A 22,476-nucleotide genomic window follows, 5' to 3' on the forward strand; every position below is an offset into this window, starting at 1 on the left:
ATTGGTAAAAAAGTCCCTGGATACCCGCCTGGATAATCACAGTTACATTCAAAACGTAAACGATGACGTATGCATGATGAATATTTATAGTGTCCTTTTTAGAGAACTGTGTCGTGCACTGCATCACTGACCAATGGCCGAGAGCGTACCATTTTGAGCACGGTACTTCCCCGCGGCGCGCATGATCGTACAAAACATTTCATTGGTGCGCAATTCAACGCGTATGCGTATTCAAATTGTACCCTCCCTGGAAACCAATTACGCAGATGTTGCCGCGGTATTGCGAAAAACAAAACAGTGGAGCTCCTGTACCTTCGTGGTGTAGGGGTGGTTCTGTAATTTCTCTCTGAGAGTTACAGACTTAATCTGCTTATTTTGGTTTGCGATTTATCTTTAAGCTTCAGCCTGATCCCTCATCTTGTATAGGTGATGGGTGACGGTTCCCAAGCGAATTCCACTAAGGTGGATATGACGTATGAGCCCGGCGAAAATGCTGAGGATCGACGTCTGTTTCGGTGCCTGAATCGTCAACTCGGCCCGAACTCCAGGCTTGTTCAAACATGGCAAGTCCTGGTTGTTTTGAGTATCATAGTCGACGTTTTCCTGAATTCGTTCCTGTGGGCATTCGACAGTCGAATAAGGGCAATGTGGTTCATTGTCTATGGAATGGATGTGATATATATCATCAATATCGCGGTGAAGTTCTTCCTCCCTTACTACGACAAGGGAATTGTCATCACGGATCGGAATAAGATCAGACGTCACTACTTGAAGTCCGCGACGTTCTTCGTGGATATTTTGACCATGGTTCCGTTGGAGTGTATTGCCCTCAGCCCTGCATTGATTTCAATGAAGTATGTGGCTGTCTTCAGGAGCAACCGGCTTATTCGACTCTATGCCGTGTTCGTATACTTCAGTAAGTACACAATCACGTGACAATATAATTGAAAATAAAAAATACTGAGGCCTAGTCATGCTAGTAATTGTAATGTAGCTTAGGCCTAGCATGCCTAGGCTAGGCTGCTCATTGGTTGCTGAAGCATGTAGCATGTATCATGTGTATGGGCCTACAGTACAAGGCTTTTTATTCGGATTAAGAATCGGCATTGGTTAGTAAATATGGTAAACGGTGATGATAATCATGGTGTCTGGGTGTAGATTATTCATCCAGTTCCCCTAAAGTGGGCTCACCCACCCCCTAACATTTAGCCTTTTCGGGCAATACTGAACAGTTGAACGACTAATTCAGTCCCTATTCCAATTGGCTACATTTTAACATTCCTCTAAAAAGTGGGATTTTTTGCAAATCTGTCACCCAATGACCCCTTTTTTCATCAGCTTACACCCAAGGATCCCCCCAAAATGGCTTCAAGGCCTTTACTTTGACCAAGTTTCCAATTCTGAGGGGACACAACCCCCTGCACGGTGTGCGACACAATGGTGCTTCGTGGCCATTCAAAAAGGTGGCGGGAAAAACTTTGAGTGTGCCCCCCCCCTTTTTCCAAATTCCTGGATCCGCCACTGTCTCAGAGAAGCAGTCAGTCACGTACCGGTACTCATATGTAGGCCTAAGCGCAGTAAGCCAACATTAAGTCACATAATTGTCCATATTCATTATGCAGGTGCGTGACTCGCAACTTACCACGCGTGTTGGACAAATTTGATGCGTTTGCTGTCATGACACGACCCATAAGGTTATTGACCTCAACGGCCTAGCAACCGACCATTTTTGTTGTTATTTCCATAGTGATTGAATAGTTTTGCAAAAATAAACGTCAGATGGTTTAATGGCAATATGTACACTATCAATGTACGAATAAATCAGAGCTGAAAGTCAAGGCATCTCGGAGCCTGCTCGCGGACAAGATTTAGCGACTTCCTTTTTTAAGAGGGTTTAATACTGTAAGTGTAAGGGAGTGTAAGTTGGAACCTTGGACATCAAAAAATCGTTGACCCCCACCCCCCTTAATGTCCTAAAAAAGAAACCAAAAATATAATGTTATTATTAACTCATTAGCTAAAAATTACCGTTTCGAGTTACTACTCATTGGCATCATAGTGTTTCACCCAAATTGTAAAGTGTGCAAATTTTGTTGATTTGAAGCTTGATAGTACAAAATTGAAACACTGAACATTCATGCGCGTGGAGCGCACAAAAAATTTGGAATGTGCATGCCTTGTCATACATGTTACCCCGGACATTTACCCTCAAACTTTTTGATCCCCCGGCCTAAAAGGACTGATTTTTTTTTATTCCCCATTTTTAGGACCCAACATTTTTTTCATCCCCTCCATATTTTCCAACCCCACCAAAGTATTTATGAACACTCCCTAATCCTAGGCCTTCAAACACATGGCCTATGCTGTAATATAATTGCTTTAATTTTGTTTTGTTTCACCACCGCAGAGACTCTGGGATCCCGCCTTGGCACCAATGTGAAGGGCTTGATGGTGTGTAAATTCCTCACCATTGCTAGCCTAGTACTCCATCTTATGGGCTGTGGATGGTACTCGCTTGGTTGCCCTGGCAAACATGACCACATGGACCTGACCTGCCGGCCCGAATCTTGGGCTGTGACTTTCAACTTTGGACACGGTAGGCATGACAATTTGTATTTTGTAACAGTTTTAAATTGAATTCAGTTGTGCATTGTAGTCAATTCATTATGTGTACAGTGTACATCTATATTAAAAGGATGCACTTTTGGCTGCTATGTGTCTCTTTGGGATTAAATAATGAACTCATCTCAAGTGGACGTTACTTCAAATTGTCCTCAAGTCACATAGTTCATGAATCTTCTGTGAGTGTGTATTCAACAATTTGCTATTTATGAAATTTTTTGTTCACTTTCATGGACATAACAAAATGAGCTACATACTATAGACCTCCAGTTTCAGCAGGACAGGGGGTAACACATAGTGCACCTGCAAATTCAATACTTGTTATTTTATGTGTGTTTCAATGGGGTATAGTTATAAATAAAATAAATAAAAATAAATGTTGTTTGATTTATTGTGCGCTTCAGCTAGACATGACCTAATTATCAGCACACTTCAACAATTATTCCGCTGCCATTAGGATAATATCAGAATCATTTCCGCTTCACAAAGTCCGCAACTGATGCGCAAGTACTCTCAGCAACTTAGATTATGATTACCCCATCAGCTCCCCATTTTACACCTGGGTGGAGTGAAGCAATTGGGAATTAAGCTATCTTGCTCAAGGATGCAACATACTGGCCGTGGTGGGGCTCGAACCCGCAACCTTTTGATTATGAAGCTCGCACCCTAACCTTTGGGCCACCGTGCTTATAGTTATAGTTATTAGTTATATATATCAGAGCTTCTCCTTACATGTTGTTGCAGCTATTGAGATTCCGAGCACTACAACCTCGCGAGCCTACATTATCTCCCTCTATTGGGCTGTGACAACTGCCACGTCTGTAGGGTAAGTGATGAATTTTTGTGCATTGGATGTTTTACAGGTACCGGGCCTATCTGGTGAGTGCTAGAATAATTAAGTGGCACTTTTACGTCGCCAATCCCTGATTGGTCAGTGTTGTTGCTGGGTGGACTGGCATGTGAGAGGAGTGTGCGCGTGGGCCAGTCTACCGCTGCGCAACTTCACTTATGATTTGGAGCTTGTCGAGTTAACACGTACCGTTTGACCATTTATTTAGAGACATGACTCACGAAAAAAAATGCAACCTGTGGGCGTTGCCATACTCGCACAAACAGTCATGCGCAAACAGTGATGCTTAAGATATACACACTAGTAACCATAGAGTATTTTTTGGACCCTGGATAAAGTAATGAAACTTGAAAATATGCAAATAATCAGGAATGTGCGCCCTGTGGAAATACAGCAAGTAAATAAGTCATGTGTGTCAAGGTGTCAACAAACTCTCCTGGGTCAATGTCCGTTCGTCAGTCGATGGCGACGCAAAATATGCAATATTGCATCGCCGAAGTCATTACATTTGATGAAAGTTTCAAATACGAGAAAAAGGTTAAAGCCTGAAAAAGATAGGGAGACACCCGTAGGCTCAGGGCATTTCAGTATTTTAGGCTGTTTTTACTTACTTTTGGACTTTAATCGCTAAGAGTAAGATTGAAAAATTTGAGGTAAATATGTAGCGTAACTCGGTGAATGATTAGCATTGCAACTTGCAAGAATGCAATTTTCAAATGCATCACCACCATTCGTGTTTTTATCACGAAAAGTTTTCCAACTCGGTAATTTATTATGCCCTTTTATCACAGGTATGGTGACTTACGACCAGTTACCATCGCAGAGAAGTGGTATTCGATCTTTTCTATGTTGATGGGAATTACTGTCTTCTTTGGCATCATTCTTGGTGGAATAGCGTCCCAACTTACCAACGCGGACATTGAAAGAGCACAATACACCCATCGTCTGAATGTGATTAAGAAAAAGATGGTAGGTGACCGTCTAACACTATAGTGTTTTGTTGGGATTTGTTCCCGGGGATTAGTTGGGGTACAAAATGTAGATTATAATGAGAAAAAAATACAAGATATTGGATGTTCATTTTAAAATGCCACTTATGTAATAATACATAATTATACTGTACAAGTTGTAATTTTTTTTTGATATTTGGTGGTGTTTGAGTATATGCATGATCCCAAACATCTTGATAATTAAATTGATTTTAGTCATAATTGAATTGCCATATACCGTAAAACCTCGTCTATAAAGTATAAGCATATAGAGAAATTTTGATTAAAGCTAAATTAATTCAGGCGCCATCTATCGACAAAATTATAACATTGTGAAGTTTGAGCAAATAAATTACCGATACAAGCATATACAAACAAGTGTTATTGTAAGATCAATCTTTTGCATTGGCATATTTACGGTTTCGTATTAATTAATATTTCATCAAAAACACTCCATATGATTGTAGACGAGGTTTTACGGTAGATAATCTCAAACTAACCTATCATTTGGTCCTTTATTCTTTAACAGCGGAAGGCTAGGGTACCCCCAGCAATGGGAGAAGGCGTCATCGATTACTACAAGTACCTCTGGTTCCGTAAGAGAGGAGTAACGGATCAAGGACTCTTGAACAAGCTGCCGATAACGTTTCGTGCAGAAGTGACTCACAGTGCCAACCGATTCATCTTGGACAAGGTGAGGAGACATGGTGGAATAAAATACATAAAATGACAAAAATTTTATCATAAAATCATGAATTACTGTCAGGGTTGTTTGTTTTAGATCACACCGATTTAAATCACTTGATTTTTTTTTTAAATCACTGATTTAAATCAACTTTTTTTAATTTTTAACTTTTTTGATAAATATAAGTTAATTTCTTTCTTACAATGACTGTTTTACTTCATTCCTACCACTTTTGGATACAATTTTAAAAATACCTCTATGATACCTCTATTGCTTGGTTTTTTTCCCCCATGATTTTACCAAATTTTTTGTTGTTGAAATTTTCACATGTAAAAACATATTTTGATTTTTTAGTAAATACCTGGTAGGATTGTGCATATGACTAGCATTCCACTGGTACTCTTTTGACTTTATCATGGGGTATAGCAGTTCTTGGAATAAAAAATCCAAAAAAATTGATTTAAATAAAAAAAATCAACAAAATTATTAAAGAGAGGCCTCATTATGACCTTGAGGAGTACCAACAATGCAATCATCATGCACAAAATTGCCCCAAAAAGTTGCAATTTTGGGTTTTTACTGGGAGCAAGAGTTCTGACGGGGGGCATTTGTGCCCCCCCCCCCCTGTGGTGCCTCCACTGGTTCCATGTCTCTGAAAACTTTTGTTGTTAAAACAACCATAGATTTCAATGTTTGACCGCATTTATTTTTTATTATATAATGGTCTTTAGACCCCGGGCTTTAGACTATCATGGTTGGTTGTAGTGGATGTTTATGGGAAACATAGCAAATTGAAGCCTTTCAATAAATTTATTGTAATCTGTAATTTGTTAACATTTTTTCCAGGCAACCATGTTCAAGGGTATTAACCCTGGAATTATTAGGATGCTGTCTGTGGTGATGAAGCCTGCTTTCTTTCTCCCAAATCAGCTCATTATTGATCACAATGACATCACTACCAGCATGTATTACGTGCACCGTGGAGAGCTTGAGGTATGTGACATTTCAATCATTTTAGCTGGCTAAGGGACGCACCATTAGATTCTCAGGGTGGGGGTAGGAAGTTTTTCAAAAAAAAAAAACTTCACCCACTACATGAGCAAAAAAAAACTTTCCCCACCAACACTAAAAAAAAAAACCTTTCCCCACCTAACTGTGTATATTATGCATGAAATTAAAAAAAAAAAAACTTCGCCGCCGAAAAAATTTCTTTTCTTCCCCCGACCCCAACTTCCTATCCCCCACTAGTATCAACTGGTGCGTCCCTAATTCACACATTTCATATTGTTGAAGGATTAAAGATGAAGATGATCGAGCTGCACCTTTTTGATATCTGTCCATCAGTGGCATACGCGTACAGTTTGTCCACTCTGAAGTACAAAGTGAAAACGATGCGGCGTATAAAGCGCATAAACAGTTCGCAGCGCTGCGTCTCAGCTACAGGTATGCGTGCCTTCAAAGTCGGCATAATGTGTGCGTCCGCGTCGGTACTTTGTACTTCAGAGTAGACTGACTGTAGTCAATACTTTTTCAGAGGGTGGGCAATTTTGAGGGGGGCAACTTTGACGAAAATGGTAAAAACATTCAGGGTGGCCATCATCCGGGGGGAGTGGTAAAGCTTCCCCCTTTACTCCCCCTGGCTACGCCACTGTCATCCATCCATTACCAAATAGATGCCATTATATGCTTTCAACTAAGATATAACGTCCAATGCATGCATTTAATGTTATCCTATTATGTAGCACTGCCAGGAATCATGGGGAGGGGACTGCTCAGTACAAATGACAATATAAGTATGTATCGCAAATGTAAGTCTCATTTTTAGTCATTTGTAGATAATAATGGGCCAGTTTTAGGAATGGGTAAGTTTTCATAATTTTCTTAATTTAAATTTAAAATAGCCAATTATGCCTAACTGTTGTCAAAATGTTTAGAAATTTGCCTAAAATTTTGGCAATTTGCATTAAATGGCCAAAAAATTTGAATTTGGGTAAAGCGATGGTGTGAAAATTTCTTGAAAAATTAGTATGGATGGGTCCACTTTCAATTTCTAGCAGCACATCCCCTACCCGAACCAAACTTGAGTACCCTCCGGAAAAGAGCTGAAAAGAATGCCTTTGTGATGTGGTATTATAGATACGCGTGTTTATCTGATTGTAGTTTTGACTTGAAGTTGCAATTTGGTTGCATCACACAGCATCTTTTAGGTTACAAGTATAAGGTGTTTGTAAATATTTGCATTGGGAATATTGTTTTATAGGTTTTGGACCCAAAATATCAGAGGGACACCGTGAACATCTTGAGATCTGGAGAACTCTTTGGAGAGGTAAGCTACCTGCAAATTTGAATATTTAGGATGAGAACTGATATAAACGCTCATCGTGCATACAATCAATCAATCGGTCCATGAGTGACCAAACGGTTCCTGGTAAGCCGTATACTTCTATTACAGTATATGCAGTCTACATGTTCTCTGTTGACAAGGGGCACTCTTCAGTGAACAGCTCTTTTTCAGGGCCAACAAACCTTTAGATTTAGCATATAGGCAAAGTCTGCTTGTTTTCTGTTGACAAGGAGCAGTCTTCAGTGAACGGCTCTTTTCGGAGAACTCTTTGGAGAGGTAAGCTACCTGCAAATTTGAATATTTAGGTTGAGAACTTACTTTGATTTGCTGTTGTTTTTAAGAGTGTAATGTTTTACAGGTTTTATGCAGATATGAAAAACCAAAAAGTCCTTAAAAGTCCTTGAAAACAAAATTCACATTTCGATGCTTTGGAAGTCATCAAAGTCTTCAAACATGATGAAAGGCCATTGAAAATCCTTGAAATGATTTTTGAGGAAAAATTGTAATAGAAAATGCTTGAAAGTCATTGATTTGATTTTTGTTTAGAAAGACAGTGTTTTAGATGCATTATCATGTCCATGGAGACCAAAGGAGGCATTTTTGAAAACACAGTTACCATCTTATACAAACATAAGGCTATTATTTACTGAAACACCAAAGGTCTAGCATACTTGGTTCTAAAGTTATGAAGTTTTGTGATGCTTATTTTATGTATTTTATTGGGGTTTTTTACTCCATAGTTTTTACTTTATCTCAATTTTAAATTTGCTGCCTTTTTAGCTTCCAATTGTGTCACATGATGGCCTTACAGGCATATCCCAAAAAGTATTCTTGTTTTTTGTTTAACTTTTTTCACAAACTTGAAATTGCTTACCGAGAGGAAGCTTTCATCCAGTATTCTCTTGGACGTTTTCAGCCCCAATATTTGGCATGTGGGGGCGCTCTTGGCTATTCTGAGCCACTGACACCAGACGGTGTCAGCCGGCTCAGAAGAGAGTTGTACACTAAGATTTTTATTAATCTTAAAGTTATGCTTGTCTGGTATGAATCTTGTCTGCCCTGTCCTTGGAAATAAAGACAACAAATGGGCAGAAATATATGTGTCTTATGCTTGAATCTTGTCTGCCCAGTCCTTGGAAATAAAGACAACAAAATGAGCAGACATAATGTGTCAGATGCTTGTTTGGTGTGATTTTTTTTTGTAATATAAATTTGTGAGATAATCACAAAGTTACTGGATGAAGTACAATACACAATTTGACTGCTCAGTGCCAGAAGTGGGTAAGAGCAAGAGTTGCGGAACATTTGGCAATTTACACCCAGTATTATATTGTACTCATTTTTACATGGCAGCTATTGCACTTATCACTTACCCACTTCTGGAACTGATCATGGATATGATTTGTCAGCCTTCAAGAAGGCAGGCAACATCTGATGATTATTGGACAACAGCTACCGCAAATTGCTTGGTCACAGAAAGGACAGTTAACGCCAAAGTATGCCAAAAATATATTAACATGTCGACCGGCAATGGGAGAGACCAAGTAACACACGTCATTTGACATAATGTTGCTACGAAGTTGTAACAATGTTGCTAACAACATTGTGGTGTTAGCAGGGAAGTGCTTTGAGTTTTTCTTGATAGAAATCCTTGAAAAGTCCCTGACTTTGGAAGAGATGTGGCTATGTGTGATGAGAAAAAACACAAGTTGATGCCCAGAGTTGATGATAACACCCTTCTCATTGTATAATACAGTGCATTTGTGTTGAAGTCATTATGATGACATTTTTGTTACGCAATATGTTTCATCAGGACCTTATATCACAATTGTTTGTCAGTGGTTACTGAACTGAATTGGTATTTTGAAAATAAATAAATATATTAAGTTCAAATGTGAACTATTAATAGTAGGGGGGTCACACATCAGCTAAATCTGGTCTTGCACAGTGCAAATTGACTCAGATCTATGAATACTAGTCATTTTTGATTAAGAAAAAATATTTATTTTATTCATTCCAGCACTCTTACTTGTTTTTTACATTGATAATCAATATGTGTAGATTAAAAAAATGTTTGTTTTGGTAATTTGAGCCACTAAAAAAATTCCATGGTGGCTTTTGACAAGATAGGAATACGCATTCTATCAATACTGAATTACTGATATCATACACCGCAAGCAAATTTCATAAAGTCACTTTGGAAAATGAGATTTCCTACATTGTGCGAAATGTGCAAGCTATTTCTAAGTTGTTATTTCTGGATAATGAGTAACACACCTTTTTTTTGATACCAATATCTTATTTCTACGATCAATTTCAAATTTTACCTTTTTTTTTCTGCAAAACGTGTGCATTTTCCCATAGGAAATGTCTTCCAAGAGTGAAAATCTCATTTGGTCACTTTGGAAAAAGAGATTTCCTACACTGTGCGAAATGTGCAAGCTATTTCTAAGTTGTTATTTCTGCATAATGAGTAACACATCTTTATTTTGATACCAATATCTTATTTCTGTGACGTTTGGAATGTTAAATGGCAAGCTAACAAAAACTTTGTTTTTAAGGCATTTTCCCTAAAAACGTGTGCGTTTTCCCATAGGAAGTGTCCCTTAATAAAAGCAAATATTAAGATTTTTTCATTTTTGGACTGCAATTTTCAAAATACTGTGATATACCCAATGTTTTTTTTTATTTTAGTGGTTCAACCTCAAGTCTCAAGAGTTGTTTTAACATGAATATGGACATTAGAAATTCATATTTACAATCTGAGGGTGCCCGAAACTTGCTATTTTGCTCTGTGAAGCCACTTTTTTCAGATATGCGATGGTTGCTCAATTTTGAGATTTTACCCATTTTGGAGGGCATTTCTCACAACATTTTGATATATCTGATGCTTCTTGTTATTTTAGTGGTACAACCTCAATCCTTATAGTTGATTTAACATGAATATGGACATTAGCAATTCATATTTATGATCTGAGGGTGTCCTAAACTTGCTATTTTGCTCTGTGATACCAATTTTTGGTAGATAACCGTTGCTTAATTTCAAGCTTTTTTGCATTTTCGGAGTGTATTTTTCACAAAATTTTGATCTATCTCATGCTTTTTATTTTATTTTAGGGGTTCAACCTCAAGACATAGAGTTGATATTTGATGAAACCAGAGTCTGAATTGGATTGATATGTGAAATAAAGCATTTTTAAAATGCGATTTATCACTTTTGTCCGATATTTGCCTATTTTTGCAAGAATTTGGTCATTTATCGGAATAACGTTTTCAATCATATCTCGAAAACCGTTCATCGGATTTGAACCAAATAAAAAGTTTTCTCAGTTTCTGCACAAGATCTTTCAAATAAGCTAAGTTTAAAGAGTATTTAAAGACATCTTAATTTTAGTGTGACCCCCCTATTAATAGCCCAACATACATTAACAACAGAATGAACAAAATGATATTTAGAATTTAGTCTTTGGTAATTACAACATTATGCCTTATATATTAGAAAAATAATTATCAAGAACAAATCACATGGTTTTATTCAACTCATATTGATCATAAAAACAGCCGTCTCTCACCACGTGATATTCAAATTTCCCGGGCACCAAAATTGGCTGTGGCAATGACGTCACAGTAACACAATGAAGGCTGACGACAATAGAGCACAAATAATCATGATGTCATTGCCATGTGTCATTGCCATGGGCAATTTCGGTGCCCGGGAATTTTGAATATCGCGTGTTGAGAGCCGGCTGTTTTTATTTGTATATAGCTGCAATATTGAACAAATGTTCTTAGCCACTTGTTTTCTATTTAATTTGTTTTGCTCCATTTTTCATTTGCTTGTTTTTTTCTCTGCTCTTGTTGATATTATTCAAACTCTGATGTTGTAAGACCTTATGCATGTAGTGTGCTTTGCATACTACTGTATAAGTGCTTGTATTGTAATATAATTAATTATAATCTAGGTCCATCTGGTCAAGACCCTGCCTCGCTTTCATAACGTCCGAGCCGGTACTCACTGTGATCTGATGATGTTGGATAGGGCTGATCTGAACAGCGTTCTTGTACACTATCCTGGTGGTGAGTGCATAAGTATTATTTGTATTATAGTTAATCGGTGATGTTTCATAAAATTTTGTGTTAGTATTTGTGTATGACAACAGGGAATCTTTATTATATTGTGTAAGCTAATCGTAATCCTGGCCCTAATTTTGTGTGAAATTACATGAAGGATTATAAACATGACAACTGGTAAAAATTTCATTTGATTGTTCATTCAAATGAAATTTTTACTATTCCTGGCTGAGAGGAATCCAGACTAATATTAGGGATGTCCACTGTCAATACATTTGCTGCTAGAACAGTTTCCCATTTACTGTATGTGTGCACTCGTACTCACCCATGTATTGTCTATGCAAACACAACTCAATGCAGGAAGTCCCAGACCTGTTAAATGGTATACAGTACTTGCATTGGCCCAATTTATACCTATTACAGGGGTTTCAAGAAATTCCTGATTCCACCAGAAAACATTAACCAAACTTTTTCCTGATTGGTCAGCAAATAGAGAGGACCTTCCTTTATCAAGAGATCAACCTTTTTTCAAGAAAAAGTTAATGAGATGAGAATTATACAGGTTGAAGTGACACCATTCTGTGCATCAGGTGTTGAAACGCTAGTATCTGCGAATTTGGATTGATTCAGACAAGCAAACTTACATAATCATAAAATTTAACCATTTTTGAAGACAAAATGTGCAGGATGTTAAGAAATTAAAGAATGTTGAAGCCTTCCAAAACCCATCTCAAATTATGCACTTCTGACCACCATGTCCATTTTAGATAAGCTACCCACATGGCTTCCATGCACAAACAGTATATTACTCAAGGGTTCATACCACTAAATCCGCCTGTGAAGCAGTTTCCGGCAAAAGTTTATCACGCCTATAGTCGCAACTTTGCATACAAATTGTGCAAAATCGGTACAATATTAACAATTTTAGTGTTGAAAATCATGTTTTGCTAAAACTTGTGAATGTGATCTCTACTAATTTGAACAGAAAACGCGAAAATTTAAGTGATGTTTACGATGATGAGCGCATGAACACACGAGGTCAAAACACGGTTAGCAGTCGGACGTAAACACGGGAAAATCAGGCCTTTTTATATAGCGCTATTTTTCTCAAAAAGTAGACCTAAAATGTTGTGTCATTTTCAGATATGTTATGCAGAATTTTGTTCTGATTAAGGGATCTAAAAAAATGGCGTTTATTTAACGTTTCGACAGTATTTTTTGTGGGACATGAGAGCACCTCAGACCTATCGAATTGCATTCTGAATACTGAAGCATGTCTTTCTGATATCAAATAATTTTCATTTTTGAAAATCACAATATAATACAAATTTTATGACAAATTATAAAAATTTGATATTTTTCAAATTTTTGATATATAACAGTCCTCGAAGTAAATTATATAAATCTAATGACATATTCTTAAAGTGTATGTAGCAGGAGGAAAAGCCGGACGGTCAATTGAAAATTTTGACCTTTCATATTGAAGATATGGATTTTTTCCCAAAAAGACCTAATTTTTTTGGGTGTTTTGGGAAAAAAAATCCATATCTTCAATACGAAAGGTAAAAATTTTTAATTGAGCGTCGGCGTTTCATCCCAACTACATACACTTTAAGTATAAATCATCAGATTTATAAAGTTTACTTCAAGTACTGTTAAATATCAAAAATATCAATTTTATTGATTTGCCATAAAATGTGTATTAAATTTCGAATTTCAAAAAAACAAAATTATTTGATATCAGAATGACATTCTTCGTATTCAGAATGCAATTCGATATGTCTGATGTGCTCTAATGTCCCAAAATAAATACTGTCCAAACGTTCATACCCCAGCCCTTAAGATGATATCAAATATATATTTCAAAGTAAGACGTAACTCGACTTATGGTCTAAAATGTGACCCCTATTTTGCACGTAAAGTCTATGAAAAGCTATTTTGTGTTCTGTACCCTCAATGTAGTAAAGATAACCTTTGAGTTGGAGCAAATTTCTCAAAATTGGTAGTGATTAATGTTACCAAACTTATATGTCATGATGAAATATAATCATTTTTGAAGATAAAATGTGCTGACCTTAAAAGATTGAACAATGTTTAAGACTGCCGCTATTCATTTGATCATACTTGAGGTTCCACCAAACAAACCATGGGTTTTGAGGTCTTATATTTTTTGTTGTATGTCAACAAAATTGCTTAAATTCTCAGGATGATCTTATTTCATGTTGTTATAAGCAAATATAATGTTCCAGATACCGCTAGTTAATAAATACATTAAGAAAAAGCACCTTAATATTGCGCTTTCTGTTAGTATTCCTTTTTGGACTTTAACTTTTTAATATGTTCTAGCAGCCCTGTATAAACTGTGACACTCAAAAGGCCATATCTCTGGAATGAAACGTCTGATTAAGATTATTTAAATGCCAAAATGTTTCTTTCATCAAATTAAAAGTACTTCAATTTTTAGTGGACATGCCTACTATTATACCATCCCCCTTGTCATTAATTAAAGCCATCATTTCTCCACGATACGGAAAACAGAAAATTCATGGAATTCAGGGTTTGCTCAAGGAAATTTGAAAATGCCACAAAATAGTAAAAAACTGTAAAATTTCCAACTTTTGTGTTGATTTGCAAAATAAAACAAAGAAAAATGATTATTTAGCAGTAATCAACCATTAAATAATCCATTCTAGCATTAATTCTAGGCTTACGATGCAAGATTCTGGCCAATACTACAGTAAAATGTAAGACAAAATACACTTTTAAAACATGTTTGTTTTAACTTTTCAGTGCTTTATAGTGGAAGGGGAGAGCGTGGCGCAATGGTTAGGGTACTTGCCTTTAGTGCATGAGGTCCCGGGTTCGATTCGGCGGTGGCGATTTGCTGGGATATTGACTTGGAAAAAAAAGTCTGAAATTAATTGGCAACTTCTGTAGATTAAATTCAGACTTCCGCTCTCCCATGGTTCATTTAGAATTGGGTAAATGAATCATGAAAGTACTCCGTCCTTCGGAGGGATGTTAAGCCGTCGGTCCCGTGTACAGAGAGCCATACCTGTACATGTATCTCGCAGCCAGTTTGAAAAGAGTAGGGTGTTAACCCCTGACTGTTCCCAACCCGCCCGGTGTTCAAATGGACCCCAATGGAAATAAGCTTCAATAGAGGCTTTCTTGGGTTATCCAGGGTTGTAAAAACCCGAACAAATCAAATCAAATCAAATCAAATCAAAAACAGAAAATCACGGAAATCTCCCAATTTGTAGCACAGATTTTAAATTTTGTAACACAGAGAAATCGTGGATTTAGGTTTAATATATCAAATTAAGGCATTGTATAAATAACAATTAATTTCATCACTGTGATTCCATGTACATGTACCATTTCAGCTCATCAGTACCTTACAACAGTTGCTGACACCCGCCTGATAAAAGGTGAAGAGATGGAGGCCCTGAAAAAGGCTGAGACCAGGATGTCCTTTACCGTTATCCAACTTGACGACCCTGGTATGTGCAATTGTGGTACCAAAACACCAACATCTACAAAGTTTTATTTGACTTATAAACATTTAGAAAACATTTTGATTTATTAATGATGAACTTAAAGAACTACATTCTATAAAGGAGAATGGTCTCGACTTTTATAATAGAATCAACAGGATTAAAAGAAATTGATGTTGGCAAGGGCAGTTTTGCGACATAGGCCAAAATGGGGTTCAGAAACTGGAATGTTTTTCTTTCTTCCTTCTTAAAATGTTGTTATATACTTTTTCTTAAAATAAAACAAGCGGGAAGGAGTATTTTGTAGTACCGGTATCAGTTTGTGGATCCATTAAGCATTCACTTTTTTCTTTGAATGTATTTCTTTTAGATGATGATTCTGCTTCCACTGCAACATCCGCTGAGGTAAATATGATTATGAGGAAGATGAAGATAATTATGATGATGATGTCGATGATGATGATGACAGCGACGATGATGATGATGCTGCTGATGATGATGACGACAATGATAATTAATAATGATAAAGATGGCAATTATGATAACCATGATGATGATGACGACGAAGATGTTAATGATAATGCTGAAGATGATGATGGCGATGATGATGATAAAGATGACGATGTTGATGCAGACAATGATGATGTAAAAAGGATAACAAATTAAGAAAAAATATTAATTTATAAAAAAGCTCAGGACTCTACATATATATTAGATGCACATTCTTGAAGTTCCTGGATGAGAATGCAATGAGATTTGAAGATCAGGGGCGGATTTAGAGGGGGCGCGCCCCCTCTATTTTTTGCAGATCGGCACCTGACTATTAGTCCAGTCAATCTAAACAAATTTGTGGTGTCACCCACCACTAATTGCAACAGATTTTTTTTCACTTTTATACATTTTAGAGATGTCCCCTGAACATCATACCAAAAATATACTAACATATACTTGGTGGAAAGGTAGTTTTTGGCGGGAAAAGGTCATACAGGGGTCAAATTTCAAAATTGCTTTAATCTTTTTGAAAACTATACCAAAGCATTCCTCTAGACTTAAGGATTCAGAAAAAGTATAGTTTGTCATATCAGTGATGTACCATTCTCAAGTTATAAGCAAAAAGGTCAAAGGTCAAATTTTGGGCTACACGTACATGGGTCATCTTTGAAATAATGCTCCGATCTCCTTAAAAATGGTCTCGCTGTGTTCGTCCTTTAAAAACACTCCAAAATAAGAATAGTTTGCCATATCTTGGATGTTTCGTTACCTAGTTAGCAGGGTAAAAGAGGTTATTGACCATTGAACTCTATTGACTCCAACCTAGTTTTCGATGTTACGCATGTAATTAAACAACCTAAACAGTGCAAATATTCTTTAAATGAATTATGTTTGCAAGACGAACAATTTGAGACCATTTTGGTTCAAATCAGACAATTTTTAGTTTTTTGACCTCTGTTGAACCCAACATTTGACCTTTTCGGTTATAACTCAAGAACCGTACATCACAGATATGGCAAACTATATTTTTTCTGAATCCTTATGACTAGTGGAATAATTTAGTATAGTTTTTAAAATGATTGGAGCGATTTTGAAATTTGACCCCTGTATGACCTTTTCCCGCCAAAAACTACCTTTCCACCAAGTATATTTTAGTATAATTCTTGTATGCTGTTCAGGAGACATCTCTGACATTCATAGCAGTGAAAAAAATTCTGTTGCAATTAGTGCAGTGGTGAGTCAAACCCCACTTTGACTGGACTATATGTATTTTTGCAGAGCGGCGCCTGACTTTATGTGGGCGCCGACAGCGCCCCCTCTATTGAAAATTCCTGGATCCGCCCCTGAAGATGCATTTACAATACGCTGGCGAAGTGACGCAACATATCGGATCAACTACCATAGCAATAGGTGAAAACAAATTTGAATATATCGTGCTGCACTACAAGCCGGTTGCACTCATCACCTGTGTATGTCTGCGATTATAGATTGAATGCAACACCGGTCTTTTCAAAGGTGCAAGTGATCAGCATGATATAGTTCAATACAGAGGTACCGTGTTAATGTACCAGTGCAGTGCAGTATATTCAAAAATTGCACCTATTGCTATGGTAGTTAATCCGATTATTACATCACTTCGCCAGCGTATTGTGATACAAAATTATAGTGTTAATAAATAGACTAAATTAGGTCAGTTAAAATGTGACTACCAGTACCACAGGCATAATCAGTACTAGCCATTCAAGTACAGTCAACCAGCAGGTCACTGGTCCGGTCTTGATTTTTCCATTGCAACAACACCAATACAAGGGACCGGTCACTATTTATGCCGGGGAGAATTGGAGGATTTCAATTGTTTTTGACGTAAAATGTTATGTTCCGCCTTCACTTCCTTTCAAAATTTCTGCATTTCCCCCTTATTTTATGAAATTTCTTCATTTAAAATTTAACATTCTCCCCTCTTTCCTGGCAAAAAATTTTGCATTCCCCCCTCTTGCTCCCAGACAAATGAGAACCTAGACCAATGACTTTGACTCGCGTAGTGAAGCCGACACTGCTTAGCAACGACTTTGACAAGGACGCATACCCGAGCGCAAGCAAGCAGATTTTTCGCGTCTACGGAACATGTTGCATTTGACGCGGGCGATAACTGCGCAGTAACCACGCAATGAGCACGTCAGAATGTACGCGATATATCTCTGCGCCTAGTAACCCCGTCAATCCGTCAATATCACCTTGGATATGGGGCTTCACCTCCCGCTGTGGCAAGGGATGGGGAGTCATAGGTCTAGGTGGTATGTCTATGCTCTTGCTCACCCTAAAATCCTCTATTCCCTCTGGTGTAAATAATGACCGCTCCCTAACAACTGCATGATGATATCGATACGACTCGGAGAGGAAAAATGAAACTGCAGAAATATTAAATCTTATTTTTTTCCCACCCATAACAGGTGGCAGGTGGACGACTAGCCCGTTTCCGCAAATGGGTTGCAGACTGCATCAAGGACTTGCGACAATTTGACTGGTACTTTGTGTCTAACGGAAAAGTGGTGAAATACTGGGAGTATATGATCCTCAGTTTGACCACTCTTGTTTGCATACTCTATCCATATGCTGCAAGTTTCACGGGTAAGTTAGTAGTGTACTACGTAAAGGGATCGTTCAACATTGTCGTAAACACCAACGGGGAGTACACCCCTATGTATAGTATATGAAAAGCGAAATATTAACATCTGATTTTAGACAATAATAACTGCGCACCATCTATTTTGAGGTCATTGTGTGAAATTGGAGGCATCCGGGCTCAGTTGTGGTGGATGGTCACATTTTATGTATCAGTGAAATTCGGTTAAAATCAGCGGGTGATGCTGAGACTTTGACTGCTTGTACGCACTCTGTTATCTTTTTCGTCCATGGGTGGTGCGCTCTCTTATACACTAGGGTAGTGCTGAGTTGGTTGTCTTTGATCTAATCTCTATGGGTTGACTTTGTAGGTAAAATAAGACGGGATCAGCCTCATATCACATTGAGGATGTACTGCCTTGTATTCTTCTGTGATGCCGTCATGATCTTGGACATCTTCTTCCGACTAAGGATTGCTCCAGTTACACCAAATGGTAAGTTCACTAGCTGTGTTCGGACTTAAGCCACTTATTACCAGTAATAAGTCACTTATTATGTCTGACCGTGTGAACATGACTACTGATGAATAAGAACTACTATCTTTATGTTATGGAAAGACCAATTCTACCATTTTTTTTTCATAAGCCGTATACCCATTGTTAAAGCCACGATTTCTCCGTGTTACAATAGTTTTCCACTATAAAGCTGAAAGCATTGAAATGTTAAAACAAATGTGTATTTTGTCATACCTTTTACTGTAGTATGGCCAGAATCTTGCATCGTAGGCCTAGAATTAATGCTAGAATGGATTGTTTAATGGTTGATTACTGCTAAATAATCACTTTTCTTTTCTTTTTTTGCAAATCAACACAAAAGTTAGAAATTTTACACAGTTTTTCACTATTTTGTGGCATTTTAAAATTTCCGTGAGCAAACCCCGAATTCTGTGAATTTTTCAGTTTTTCCGGAAAATAATGGCTTTACCCATTGTCAATTTCATAATGAAGAATAGTCTTCGTACATCATCTCCCAGGATCATCGTCTCTTATCTTAAAACATGAACCAATTCTCGCTATTCGCAATAAGGGCGCCGCCAGCGGTTTGCGATGTAATCGTGATGTATCATGGGAAAAGGTCGACATCCAAGTCCGCGCAATACAAATATTACCATGCTATTACATAGGAACACGTGACAATATTCTTTTAGTTTGTCAAAATAAAGGTGTTACACGCGAATCGATACTCAATAATACTTAATAATGTGATTTGAAATGTGCACAATTAATTTTTTCTCTATCGATTTGCGTGTAATACCGTTATATTGACAAACTAAAAAATATTGTCACATGTTCCTATGTAATAGCATGGTAATATTCAGATTATGCGGACTTGATGTCGACCTTTTCCCATGATACATCACGATTTTCCCATGATACATCACGATTACATCAAGAAACCGCTGGCGGTGCCCTTATTGCGAATAGAATTGAAAACTTGCTTTATGAAATTGACTATTTTGGGCGGTGGTTAGAACACTCAATCCCCTCTGGTTGCATGTGATCCTGGGTTCAATCCCTGATATTAGCTTGAAAATAATGTAGCATATTAGTGATTATTACAGGCATGAAAATTTCCAGTTTTAAAACTATTTTGGGTACTTTTTGCCTAATTTCATATCCATTTTCAGGGTTTTTTTTAGGAATGTGCAGTCACATGCCTGATATTAAGATGGGCAGACTGTTGTAATGCATGTGCAGTGATATAGAAAACTTGCTTTATGAAATTGACTTTTTTGTGCGGTGGTTAGGACACTCGCCTCTGATTGCATGAGGTCATGGGTTCAATCCCCAGTGGTGACAACTTGCTGGGACATAAAATATGGGGGACAAAAGTGAAACATTTTGGCCCAAAATAGTAGGATTTTCTGTTATTTTGTATTCCCCTACACTGCAAAAAATATTTTACTCAACACAGAGTAAAAAGGTCAGAGCTCAACAGTTAAGTAAAAAATTACTCAATATTGAGCTCATATAGGTCACAACTCAACAAATGAGTTACTCAATGTTGTGACCTTTTTACTCACTGTTGAGTAAAATATATTTTTGCAGTGTATGCTCTACCTCCTCCTTGTTAGGATATTCTTTTTGTGAAAAGTTTGTAATATTTTTAATTGTTCTTATTCACCAGGCACCAACAGAGATTTCAAGACAATCCGTGCTAATTACATCCAATCACGGGCATTCGTCTTTGACCTATTGGCAGCACTACCGCTTCAGATATTTGCTGTGCAGTATCCTGTTGCTCAGTGCGCACTAGCTATGTCTATGTGCTGGTACTGAATCGAATTGTCAAAATTTGGCATGTAAGTTTAGTGCAGGTTTTTCAGCACTGATGTAGAGCCACGGTGTAGGCCCAAAACAAGATCTTGGCATAAGAAAAACATTTGTAGGGCTATCAATTATTAGTATCAGGATTGAAAAGAATTTCAACAACTCCTCCTATACCTTTGTACAGGAGCCAACCGTTGTTAATCCGTGATGAATCCACACTTTTACTGAAGCGTATACGTGAACGCGAGCGAGACTACGCGTTACACGAGAGCGCGTAAAATTTGTCATGCCTGGAACCTTTGTGCGTATGCAAGCTTACAAGTTGAATTCAGTATTTTCAGATAGCGGCTAAATTTTGCCGTTTTATTCTGTAGTTGTATTGATGATATTAACAGAGAAATCATCGAAGTTTTTGTAAGGCTGTTAGTGACAATGATTAACTAACATTTCCCCGTGAAATAATCGTGAATTATACGATCTTTAGCTTCTTTTCGTTGTTGAAAGGATTCAATCATGTTTCACCGTTGTTCATCACCGTTTAACAACTTCGCGTCCGTGTTAGCGTCTGCGTGGTTTACTTCGCTCGGGCAGCTAAAGCTGCCCTCGCTGAAAGTAAACCACGCAGACGACGCTGACGCATCGTTGTTAAACGGTGATGAACAACGGTGAAACATGATTGAATCCCTAAGTGAAGAGGTGGGGCATTTGCCCCCACCCCCCCAAATATTTTTCTTTCCCCAGTTTGCCCCCCCTCTTTTGAGGCAAAAATCTCATGTCTATTCATAAAAGAAAGAAGCATGCTGAAATATACAATAACAATATGAAATACAACATTGATAATAAAAATCACACAAGGCAGCCTTTTGAGATACTTCAGTATGTGATTGCAGACGACAATGTGTCTTATGCTTGTCTGCTATGAATGTGTATTTTTATTATATTTATTTTTTAGGATAATCACTTTTTTTCCTCATGCTAACATGCAAATATTTGAAAAATATATTATTTATGAACTTGATTTGGAATGTGATTTACTTGATTTCAGCTTAACAACTACTTTGCCAAAAAGGAATTGGATCTTGACGTCTCTATCGGTCTCCAGCGTCTTGGCAAATTCACCCTGTACGTTGTGGTATACACACATTGGTGTTCATGTGCGTGGTACTATGCACTTCATGCCCAGGGGTAAAAAAAAGAATACCCTCTTTTTTTTAAAGACCTATCACCAAAGGACCCTTTTTTTAATTGTAACCTGTTGCGGAAAGGCTTCTACACTGAAAGTGCTAAAGACATTCATACACTACTTTAATAGTCAATGTAGCTCAGTCGGTGCTGTGTCGACTCCGAGCCCCAGCACAGTCCCTGTTTATTTTCATGAATTATTGGGCAAACATTTTTCCCCTGGACAAGGAACTAAATGCTTGTTGAGAGGTCAGAGCCAAAATCCCTAAGTGCATTTTTTGGACAAAAGGAGGTTTGGTTCCAAAATAATTCTTACAACACTGGGCACCTTATGATTATTTAGCCATAATCAGGTTATAGCCACAGAGAGAGCCAGAAAGCCCTAAGTACAAAGATGCCTGTATCATTACATATGCCCTAAGTACAAAGATGCCTGTATCATTACATATCGTTTATGTACTTCGGGCCTTACGAGAATAAGGTCTCGAGAACTTGGAGGCAGATTATTGTGGTATGTATAGGGTATTTGCTTCTTATACTTGCTAGCCCCTGATTGTTGGTAATGGTTTACATGGTGTCTCAGATCAGTGGTTAGTACTCATTTTCAGTAAAGTATGCTGTGGGTTTATGCCTAAAAATTACTATTGTTGTTGTTGTTGTTGTTGTTGTTGTTGTTTGTTGTTGTTGTTGTTGTTGTTGTTGTTGTTGTTGTTGTTGTTGTTGTTGTTGTTGTTGGTACTCATTTTCAGTAAAGTATGCTGTGGCTTGTGGGTTTATGCCTAAAAATTACTA

General features: G+C 37.5%; 2 protein-coding genes across 2 annotated transcripts; both read left to right on the forward strand.

The window, feature by feature from the left end:
- The first annotated feature begins 321 nt into the window (after positions 1–321).
- On the forward strand, positions 322–5,191 carry LOC140170967 (cyclic nucleotide-gated channel alpha-3-like). Its single transcript, XM_072194159.1, has 5 exons — positions 322–916; positions 2,408–2,596; positions 3,367–3,448; positions 4,264–4,441; positions 4,991–5,191. Exons 1-5 carry the CDS (start codon positions 430–432, stop codon positions 5,189–5,191), a joined length of 1,137 nt encoding a protein of 378 aa, XP_072050260.1. The 5' UTR covers positions 322–429.
- An 815-nt stretch (positions 5,192–6,006) lies between these two features.
- LOC140172223 (voltage-gated inwardly rectifying potassium channel KCNH7-like) lies at positions 6,007–21,681 on the forward strand. Its single transcript, XM_072195533.1, has 9 exons — positions 6,007–6,139; positions 7,407–7,472; positions 11,453–11,567; positions 14,948–15,064; positions 15,429–15,463; positions 18,001–18,178; positions 18,544–18,666; positions 20,360–20,534; positions 21,548–21,681. The coding sequence occupies exons 1-8, from the start codon at positions 6,032–6,034 to the stop codon at positions 20,509–20,511; spliced, it is 894 nt and encodes a 297-aa protein (XP_072051634.1). The 5' UTR covers positions 6,007–6,031; the 3' UTR covers positions 20,512–20,534; positions 21,548–21,681.
- The last annotated feature ends 795 nt before the right edge of the window (positions 21,682–22,476 follow it).

The sequence above is a fragment of the Amphiura filiformis genome, chromosome 15, assembly GCF_039555335.1.
Source record: "Amphiura filiformis chromosome 15, Afil_fr2py, whole genome shotgun sequence".
Lineage (NCBI taxonomy): Eukaryota > Metazoa > Echinodermata > Ophiuroidea > Amphilepidida > Amphiuridae > Amphiura > Amphiura filiformis.